This window comes from Plectropomus leopardus, chromosome 1 (assembly GCF_026936395.1).
Source record: "Plectropomus leopardus strain MGB_pleo_1.0 chromosome 1, ASM2693639v1, whole genome shotgun sequence".
Taxonomy (NCBI): Eukaryota; Metazoa; Chordata; class Actinopteri; order Perciformes; family Serranidae; genus Plectropomus; species Plectropomus leopardus.
The window spans coordinates 41,652,289-41,663,285 of record NC_142176.1 but is presented as its reverse complement, the minus strand read 5'-3'; the positions used below and the strand labels follow the sequence as shown (position 1 = coordinate 41,663,285).

The following is a 10,997-nucleotide window of genomic DNA, read 5'->3' as shown; positions in this document are numbered from 1 at the left end:
ACAAATCACACCTTGTCCTTCAGCAAATTCAGCTTCTGCGTGAGGTCTACAACTTCTGTTTTCAACTCAGAGCACTGTTTCTCTGAGCTGCTGCATTTCTTGGAAACAGTCTCTAGCTGCAAAGGAAAGTAAACCAACAAAATCAGCTATTGCTCAGTGTTGAACTGTGATCAATAGAAACAAAAAAACAAAAGTGTGCCTTACAGTATGTTCAGTCTGAAGGAGCTTATCAGACGCTTCTTTGTACTGAATTTCTTTTTCACTCAAAGATTCTCGGAGGCTGTTGATGAGCTCAAGTTTCTCAGACGTCTTGGCCAACGTGTTCTCCTTCTCGATGAGGGAGCTTTCCAAGCACTCCTGTGTGTTACTCAGTCTAAAATACACAATCATAACCATTAAAAACAAACTTGGCTATAGCATGGAACACTTCAAATTTACCTGTGTTAAATATTATGCTGTATACGGCAATGCCAAAGAAAAGAAAAACACACATCAGGCAGGCACATCAGAGTACTGCTCACAGGAACAATGAGGTTTTGTTGATCACAGATAAACGGTCCAAGCCCTGTTTGTGTCTTTGGCTCATTTTTTTTGTAAACTAAATGATCAGCAGTAACAAATGTATAATACGAAAATATATTTTTTTTAAAGTTTGACTCCAGGCCCAATAAAAAAATGATACATCTTCTCAACTGCCTTTGGATTGTGCCTCATCAGAAAGTCTTTGGTTTTAAACAATGACTGCGCTCTCATTCCAGAGTGCACGTTTTTCATTGAAACTAGGGATTCAAGAAAATGTTGCCACATCACATCAAGTCAAGTAAATGTTATTTATAAAGCCACATTTGGCTCATCACAATTTGCTTCAGAGGGCTTGATAGCATACGATATCCCTCTGTCCTTAGACCCTCACATCAACTAAGGAAAAACTATCACGTCATTAGCATCGGGAGATATTGGCTTCAAAATTAAATATCCTAATCGGCCAACATGCTGATTTCTGCTGATATCACAAACTGATTTTTTTTTAACTGACAAAGTGAACTTGTACAAAACATCAACCCCATGTTGACATATTTTTCGTATTTTGCGCGATGAATGAATATTACATACACTGAGAAGCACTGTATTTTATGTCTGCATCAACTGGTGGGCCGTCATGATAAGAGTATGGAGAATATGGTGTTAATTCTACTATAGAGGAGGTTAAAGATAAATTTGTTATTAAAAATTAATATGCAGCTTTTTGAAGTGATCTCTCACTCTGTATTATGCTGTATTTCAATGTTATTTGAAGTAATCAAACTGATTTCTGCAGTGAATGAAGAGCGTACCCTTTGAGCTGTTCATTGAGACTGCTGACCAGCAGCTGATGCTTCTCTGCATCTCTACTCTGTTGACTTCGGACGCTGGCGAGTTGGCTCTGGAGTTTCTCTGACTCATTCTGTGGTGGCAGAAAAAGAAAAATCAATATGCAAAGATTAAATACAGAGCACTGGATACAGAAACTCTCACTGCACACAGACGGGGGCGACAGCAGACTTGCTGGAGAACAGCATTACAGGTGACTTTCGATTAACTGTCACTGTTATTGTTTTACATCAGAATCTTTGCTATTATCAGACAGTTAATTTCCCCATCCATGTGGTAATAATGAACTCACCATTTTTAACAATTACAAAGTGAAACCGGTGAAGTGGGATTTTACGAAGCCCAGTGAGTCTGCGACACAACATTTACTTAAAACATGAGTTAGAAACAATGTGTCCAGGATTACACAAACACACCACACCATTAGCCGTCACCGCCAGAGGGGCTCTCCAGCGCACACAGACATGAGAGGCCCAACACACCTGAGAGACCCAAAACGGCTGCTCATCTTCATCTACATCAAACGTCACCTGTGTTAGAAGGGTTTGTTACAAAATCCCAGTCCGCGGGGGAAACATGCAGTTCACTCATCCATTAATCCGTTACTCATCAGCAGGTAAGTCATGACTACAAGTTACAGCTCACAGTGTGAGATGATATTTCAAAGGAAAAATACTGGTTTGACTTAACCTTGGGGCAATGACTTAGTATGTGACGTTGGGTGGGGTTGTGTACAGTGAGGTTACCTGCAATGCCTCTATGCGGGCCTGCAGCTGCAGCCGATCCTCCAGATCCTGACAGCGCTCCTCCAGGCTCAGGATCTGCTCCTGCAGTTGGTTCCTCTCCAGCTCCAGCTCCTCCACAACAGACCGCAAACCGTCTAGAATCATCAGCAAAGACTAAACTTACTGGGGATGTGACATGAACATATAAAAGCAAATGACAAAATAAAGGCCACTCAGGGGAGGTGTATTTAGCTCTAACAGGATACATTCAGCAGAACAGTAAAGTTGTGTCACCTCTTTTAGTTTCTCCATTTACAGAAATATTGTTTCAATTTACTTTGTAATTCTGCTGTTTTTTCAAGCGCTGACAGTTTACCATCAATGAAACTTCCAGCACAGATGTAAGCAGCTAAAAGGGGATAACTATTTAAAATGTACTGTACTGTAGGGCTGTCACTTTTGATTCAAAAGTTGAATTATCCACATAGGGAAACTGAAAATCACGGCCTTGCAGTTGTATGGCCCCGCGCACCAGTCAAATTGCACTTACAGTTTACATCCATGTCTGTGAACATATGGATGCTTCACACACACATCTTTCCCCTGCAACACGGAAGATCTGTACAATCACCACAATCAGCACGAGATCAGCGTCAGCAATTCAGTATCTGACCTGAAATATGATGTTGAGTAATGGCCACAAAAGTGTTTACGCAAACATAATGATGTCACAGCTGACATTGACCTCTTGGATAGAAAATTTCAGAAACTCATTATATCAAATTAGAAATTACTGTGAAATTTTAGCACATGAATTCTTGAGTTAGGCCCAAAAGCATGTTTAATGAGGTCACCGTGACCTTGACCTTTGACCACCAAATTTGAATCAGTTCATTTTTGAGTCTTAGTCAAGTCAAGTCAGGTCAAGTCAACTTTATTTGTAGAGCATATTTCATACAATGTAGGCTCAATGTGGACATTTATGCCAATTTTGAGGAAACTACCTCGAGGCCATCTTCATATAAAGCATTCACGACAATGAGACCTATGCAAGGTCAGAGTGACCTTGACCTTTGACTATCAAAATCTAAACAGTTCATCCTTAAGCAACACAAACATTTGGGCAAAATTCCCTCAGGTTGTTCTTGAGATATGGCATTCCCAATAAAGAGACAGTCGAGGTCATAGTGACCTTGACCTTTGACCACCAAAATCTAATCAGTTCATCCTTGAGTCCAAATGGATGCTTGCCCTAAAATTGAAGAAATTCTCTTGCGGTGTTCTTAAGATATCTCGTTCACATGAATGGCCAGATGACCAGATGGACGCATGAAAGTACACACAGCTTATGCTTCTGGCCTCGGCTATTGCCGGTGCAGGGGCATTAAAAGAAAATACAGAGGGCAGAGTCCCTGCAGAAAAATACACTACCACCCACTGGCAATGCATCAAGGGTGGTCATTGAGATGAGTCTTGACATTGTTTTTCAGGAAAATTCAGAGTAATATAACACTAACTGAAAATATCATAGTGGTGAGGCTGTTAACTGAATTTTAAAAATGCAACTACCTCAGGTCACTACAATAATAACATCTGAAGCTGCCTGCTAGCTTGTTGCTCAAGTAGGGCAGTGAAGGCACCACAGTTCCACAACATAATTTATGATTTAGCTCTGCAGGTTGCCTTTCAATTCATTGTACCAAATTATGTGTTGACATATTGGGACTTCACTTTTTGAAAAATGTGACAGCTCCACTGTATGAGTACAACTGGGAGAAGAAGAGGTGAAAATCTATTGGAAAGGTGAATTAGTGGGAAGTCATGATCACAGGGTCAAAGTCTGACAGAAAATGACATCTCTTTTCAGCACGGGCTAATCAAAAGGATACTAATTAATTAAAAGACAAGTTGTGAAATGCTTTTCCAGGGCTCAAGATTTGGACAAAAATAACCAAAAAGTACATCAGTCAGTTTCCCATTTAAAACACAACTCTTGAGTTATTTAGGCCTGTAAACCTTTGGGTGATTGGTTGGTCATTATGCTCTTGTCTGACTCTCACTAGACAGTGGTGTTACAACAATAAGGCCATGTGTCCACCAAAGCATTTAGTTTCTCAGCCAAATAAACACCAGCTGTTGTTAGTCAACAATTGCATTTGTCCTCTGTGATGGTTGGTCTTTATGGTATTTGTCCCGCCCCTACTCCACTACGATTGGACGGCTGGCGACAGTGACGAGCACTTCCATATAAGTATTTATTTCTAACAAATGTTTTAAATAACTGCTGATGTATTTATTGGCTTCATGACAAGCAGCAGCTTAAAAGACAACAAGATGGGATGAGACAAAAGGAAGAAAAAAATAACAGAACATGCAAACAATGAAGAAACAAAACTTACCACAGATGGGGAGTATCTTGCCACCTACATTCATATGATCTCACAGCCACTCGGTGCATTCAGTGGACTAATCCAAACAAACACTAGCCAGCTCAACCAGCATGCACGTGTCCAAAAATGCAAACCAATCAATGAGTTGGTCGCTCTTGGGATTATAGTAATTGTCCCAGAGTTTTTTGATAAATGTGTGGTGATCTTCAATTTAGTTTTCTACAATGTCACTAAGCAGATGAGTCTGCTAGTAGAAATAAAGGCAAGCTGAACCAAGTTAATCCCTATAATATGTTATCACAATACCCCAATATTGACAACCACGGTGTTACATTCACAATATTGGTCAGTTAGAACAAAAAAAATAAATAAAAAATCAAAAGCCATAATCCAGCACTCAATAAAATAAGTTTGGAGTGTTATGGTGAAAGAAAACCCAAAATGTCAACCCAAAGACAAAATCCCAAAGAAATGTGCAGATGAACGTGTGCATGCCAGTGTTAACTGTCTAGCACTTCTCACACCTGTATCAGGAGTACTGTACTCGGGCCACCAACCTCCCATGTTCTCTCCCTCCATCGGGGTCGTGCTCTCAGAGGCGCTCCGTGGGTCCTGGAATGACGCCTGACTGTCAAATTCAAAGTCCTCCTGCAAGTGGAGGAAACTTCATTGAAGCAGGGTAGTGACAGGTTATAAACATCTATTCATAAATCCTTGGCCCAACCACCTCCTGATCCAGCTTGAGAAAAACTGTTAACATAATAGTAATGAGCAGCTTGGAAATAACATCTCGTTGTGATTATTGGTACTGATATTGTAATTGAGATATGATTTATAAGTTTGGAAGGAAGTATCATGTTTTTCATCATTATTCTCATTTTTGCTGAAAAATATATGAAAAGGATCATGAGAGGATCTGTACCAAACAAAGATTTTTTTTCAAGTCTGAAGACTATGGTTAGCTGGCTGGGACATGTCAGAAGCAGCATCAATAAAAGAAACATTTCACCCATATAAAGATGGTCCTAAAATAAAACTAGTCCATATCTACAGTAGAAAACGCAAATACTTTTGAAATTGCTGTTTCAGAGACAAGGGTGCTTTTGCTCAAGATGGAGAAAACCTATAACTACCAGAATACACTGCGTCATGCCAGACCAATAAACACTCCCGCTGGTGGCTTACGTAATGCATCCCCGTCCATATGAAACAATAGTGGCCAGCTGGCAAGAAACAAGCAAAAAGCCAACATGGTTTATTTATTCATGAAGCGTAATACAACCCAAACCTGAGGACAACAGAAATAAACACTCAGCAGAACACAGTTCATTCAGGTAACTGAGACAAATACTGCACAGAAGCAACAAACACTGAGAATACTCTCTTACAGGGACAGAGACGTTCACTCACGGCAGTCAGGGGTCCAAAAATTAAACGGAGGACTTGTCATTTTATGCTTTCTTTTTTAAATAAATTATAATAACAGGCTATACACTGGATTGATTTCATAACTTTAAAGAAGCTTAAAGTGTGCACTGTGCAGCTGTATTACCTAGGAAAATAGAGGCATTGGATCAGGACACGGTATCGGCAGAGATTAATATTAAATTTCTCGGATCGCGACAAAAAATCGCGATCGAGACATCCCTATTTGTTACTTTTTTTAAGAGTAAAAATTAACTTCAAAAGCGATTGTGGAGAAATTATTTTCACTGTATAGCCAGGATCATCAGTTTACTTGCAGCCTGACTTTACAACTGCTTCCAAACATTGCAAAGCCTCTGGAAATGTGGCTTGAAATAGTAAGAAAGCACATATAATGTCACAGTTGAGTTTCTCAAGTATCTACAAAAATCTGAGTGAAAATAAATGTTCCCAACTATTATCAAAGCGAGTTGAAAACAGCTCATTTTGAGGATAACAGCATTTCTCCAGACTGCTTAACTGGAGCTTGGTGATGGCGTGACACAGCCCAGGAAGTGCTTCCTGTACTCCAGCAGACAGTGGTACTTTTGGCATTAATGTGTCTTTAAAGTTTGTATAGGATAAGTTTGTTTGAACTTTGTTCCCTAAAACTATGTCATTGGAAACATCACAGCATTTCTATGCATTTAACACATGTCTGAAAGAATGCTGGTGTAACCATGGCACAGCCACAGTCATGTCAGTCCATCCACCTACCTGCAGGCTTCTCTGCGCCGGAGCTGCCAGCTTCTTGGCCCTTTGTTGGCCGAGCCCCCGAGATTGAGCCAGCTCCTCCTCCAACTCCTGCTGCCGAGTGGCCAGTGCTGGATCGGAGCAGCCAGGAAAGAACCAGTCATCCTCAATCAGTTTTGTGCCACAGGGAGAGGGGGAATGTTGGGTTGGATTGAGGATGTATTTATGGATGGAAGGTGGGTATAAGATGGGGAGGACAGAGTGATGGCAGAGTGAAAGAAGATGTTTCTCCAAGACAGTATGGGAAAGATGGAGAACAGATAGGTGTGCAGGCAGAGATAGTGTTGGTGGTTTTGATGAAGAGGCAAATGAGGCACTGTCAACACTGCATATAAACTTTGCAACACAGAAAACAGTTTCATCCAACAGTGAAAGAAAAACTAGAAACAAACTGTAAGAGAAGTACGGAGACAGAGACTGAGAGAAGGATGGAGAGAGAGAGTTACTCAGACTGTGTTTGCACTTTTGCATTTGCATAAAGAATGTGGACCTGAGGAACACTTGAAAAGCAACATTCTGGTCAGAGCCATGCACACCTAATTTGCATAGCAAAGGAAAACAGCAATCAAACACGTGGGAGATGGGGAGCACAAGTGGCTGTGGGAGGAGGGAGAGGGCCCATTTGCATGAGTCACACTAGCAGCCAGTGTTACACCACTGTTTCTTTCACAGAAGGAGCACACAGGTATTTAGAGTAACACAGCTCAGGTGCAGATCTGAGGGGATTCTTGCAGTGCTTTGAAATTTGTTTGGATTTTCATGTAGCAGCATAGGATGCAAGCAGGGTGATGCCAAATTGATTAGGGCTGAACAAAACATGTTCCCATCTGTTTTGTGACAACAGGCTGAGTTTTGATGTGTGTGTGTGGGGAGGCTCAGATCAAAGGGTGGGGCAGAGAAGGAGAAGGAGTTCAGTGGGTTAAGCAGTGGGCAGAGTGGGTTTTGTGTAAAAGCAGGGTTAAGCAGAGAAGGGCTTGATTCAAAATGATGCAGAGGGAAGTTTGACCTCTGAGAACCCTGAGAGGTCAAATTTGAAATAAACATGATGGTGTGCACTGTTAGAAATGAATTAATGCTTTTCTTATTAAGTGCACAATTGTTACAATATTTAAAGCTTACCTACTATACTAAAAGTACTATGCATAAAATACAAGATTATTATAACTGAATATCATTTAGAACATGCAGTAGGACGGGGTAAGATCTTGGACACAAAGTTGAATAAAACAAGTGTGAAGCAGAATAGAGGCAGTCTGCATTACGCAGAGTACTTCACAGTCCTCAGCAGGAGGGAATATATATAGAGGATAAGTAAAAACAAGAAAGACATGAGTATTAGTTGTCTGCTTCAATATCTAAGAAGTAAATCTGTCTTGTTTTCCAGGAGGTTTTACTTCTTTCAGGAGAATTCTCCTGGTACAACCGTCCTGATAACATGACCTCAACATTCTGTTCCATTCTCTGTATCAGTCTGGAATCTCTGCCACCACAAACACTTTGCAGAAATTACAGTCCATTAAGGCTGACTTTAGTTGACAATGTAAGCGGCCAATCAGGGTCTGTGTTGTAGTCGAAGACATAGCATGCAGGTTGCCGCTTGCAGAACAGTAATGGCAGCAGTAACAAGTAATAACCCTAATGTTAGCGGAGTAAACACAGCGATTAGTAAAGTTATTGCAGATATAGTTTACAGTCAGTAACAACACTTAAACAACAAGAGGATGCACTGGCTGAGGAAAAGATGGCCTCTTAGCCCTCTAAACACAAGAGCTGCTGGTCTCCAGCTGCTTCCATCAGTTAGAATGTCTGTTATTGAATGACTGTGGTGAACCCGAAGTAACCCTTTTAACACCAATGCCACACAATAACACAAACTCTGAACAAATCTGTTCAAGGCAGCAGCAGACCAGCATCTCCTGTGTTCAGCAATGTTAAATCACTGTTTTTTCTCAATGGAATCTAGCTTTGAAGGGAGTAATATAACAGCTTAATTGCTCAGTTTTAAATCTCGGTATAAATGACAGGTAAAGCTGCAAAAATACTCTCAGTGTAGCATACTTTTTTTAGGGTGGGCCTTTTTTCAGTGGCTAAAATACAATTTGCTCCTGACCCCTCCACAGCAGTTGATTGCTTAGCTTTCATGTTGAATTCCAGACTGCCTATCTAAACTGGGGGCATGCCAACTGACATCTACTGTATGTAGTACACTTTTTATGGCTATGGATAAGTACCCCATAAAAAACCACTTCAAAAAATCTGAACTATCCTGTAAAGTGATGACTTTTGTCCTGAATAATATAAATGACCCTGTTACAAAGACTTGGTGCAGCCAGTTTCTGGTACAGATATTGTGGGCTGCAGCAGCAAAGCAGTGAGGTGAAAGCTCATCAACAGCCAGTGATGTTTAACGTCTCTAGATATTGTTTAAAACAGCTATAACTTCTAACTTAGACACCATTTGACCCAGTGAAACAGCACGCTGTTGTCACCCCAAAAGCTCACATCAGAGCAACTTGAGACACTTTCCACGTCAGTAATTTCACTATTTGCAGCAGCACTTGACGACAGAAAATGAGCAAGTTAGTTTTTATGCTTCCCTTAGTAGCTCCACCTCACATACATCACCAAATATTACACCAATAGGAATGACTGGATTGAATGCAAAGCTGTAAAAGAACAGCCTCACTGACTGGGCCTGAGCTTTTTCTGTCAGCTTGAGAAGAGATGGTGGTGAGTGAGAAAGCGTTAATTACTGTGAGGTCTTTGAGTCTCATTACTCACACTAGCTTCATTAATGTCTCCTCCACTTGACTGAGTCAGTAATTTAACAGTCAGCAGCACACACAGCTGATTCAAACCAGCAGCTGCAATTCATGTAAGAGGGAGCACTGGCATTTTTACTTTCAGTACGTCTTTGGTTTTATTGAACTTAAAAGAATGACATTATTGTCATTCCTCTTTTTATATACAACAACTAGCATGTCTAGAGGGATTACTGTTTTGGGTGCTCAAATATCTGTTGACTTGTACTTGTATTAACTAATTCCTTCTTCCCATGTTTTTGAAAGAAATCAGGGCAATTTGCTCAGGTCTAAAAGTGTTAAGGCACTTTAGAGGTAGTCTTTCTAAATTTTAATGCTGTTTGACACAAGGTGCATATTGCTTTTTGACTTGTCAACTTAGCCATTTGGGAGTTTTTTTTAAGTGAAATGAGCCATTCAGAAGCAAAGTGGTGTAGTTTTCCATCACTGCAGCAACAGGAAGCAAGAAGCTGCTGCAGCAGCTTGACTTTAGCCCACAAAAAACCCATTCTATATCAGTGTTATAACAAATATTAGTCTTCTTCCTAAAGTTAGTATAAATCTCACCATCCCACCACAACAGCAAATGACAGAGTTGTTTCCTTATATTTGATGCTGGGAAATTATTATTGATGGATTATTCCAAAAATATTTAGTGTGGCCACACCTGAAATCAAAGGATGAAAAGAAGAAACAGAGGGACAGAAGAAGAGAAGGGTGAAGGAACAAAAGAGGAACAACACAGGAGAGGGGAGAATAAAGGAAACCAAACATCAGACTCTAAAATGCAGCCTGACACTGTACTGCCTGCAAGCTCGCCGCAGCAGACGGGAAATTCAGGGGAGCTGCAGGCAGTACAGTGAGCCAGAGCTGCACTGGGGGCTTGGGGGAGCCTGCATGCACAAAACTGATGGGAAACTGTTCTGTGTGGCTGCTCCCATCCCTGGAGCAGGGGCAAGAGGAGGGGAGTGGGGGGCGGAGGTCCATGAGATGGGAGGCAGCACAGGATAAACCATATGCTCCCCATTAACAGCGGTGAGGACGGGCAGGGGGGTGGTAAGAAAAAGAAAATAATGTTGAGTCAGACAAAAGAGGACATGTGGTCAACAGTGAAACACAAACTCTAAATCTCTCTCTCGCTGCTACACAACATGGTGCTGCTGTAGTTGATGTTGGTAGTACTGCTAGAGTACTGCATAATTCCTGCATTATACTGAGAAATGTTTCCAATATTTTGTCCTCAGCATTTATCAGTTCTAGTAGACTCATTGGGCCTCAGTCACCAACTGCTTGTAAGAGGAAATTTCTTCTTAAAACCCAGTTTCGCAGTTTTTACAAATATTCTGACATGCACCAATGTTATCTTGTCTTAGATTTGTTCTTAGGTGAGAACAGAATTTACGCACACAGAAGAGCTTTTTTACAAATATCTTCTGCTGACATGTCTGTGAAGAATAATAGGTGATTGCTTTTTCTTCAGTTCTACAGTTATA

At 40.8% G+C, this 10,997-nt stretch overlaps 1 protein-coding gene across 6 annotated transcripts in view; it reads right to left on the bottom strand.

Moving 5' to 3' along the window:
- Window positions 1–10,997, bottom strand: part of LOC121941888 (uncharacterized) — a 46,546-nt gene that overhangs the window by 20,138 nt on the left and 15,411 nt on the right. For 4 of the 6 annotated variants that reach the window (XM_088081267.1, XM_088081283.1, XM_088081284.1 and 1 more), the window contains 6 exons: window positions 6,668–6,774; window positions 5,011–5,134; window positions 2,118–2,251; window positions 1,335–1,444; window positions 205–373; window positions 12–116 (listed from right to left, as the gene is read on the bottom strand). In XM_088081267.1, the coding sequence (XP_087937393.1) occupies window positions 12–116; window positions 205–373; window positions 1,335–1,444; window positions 2,118–2,251; window positions 5,011–5,134; window positions 6,668–6,774 (749 nt within the window). Of the gene's footprint in view, window positions 1–11; window positions 117–204; window positions 374–1,334; window positions 1,445–2,117; window positions 2,252–5,010; window positions 5,135–6,667; window positions 6,820–10,997 lie in introns of all 6 variants that reach the window. The other 2 variants (XM_088081272.1, XM_088081289.1) reach the window with 2 other exon arrangements.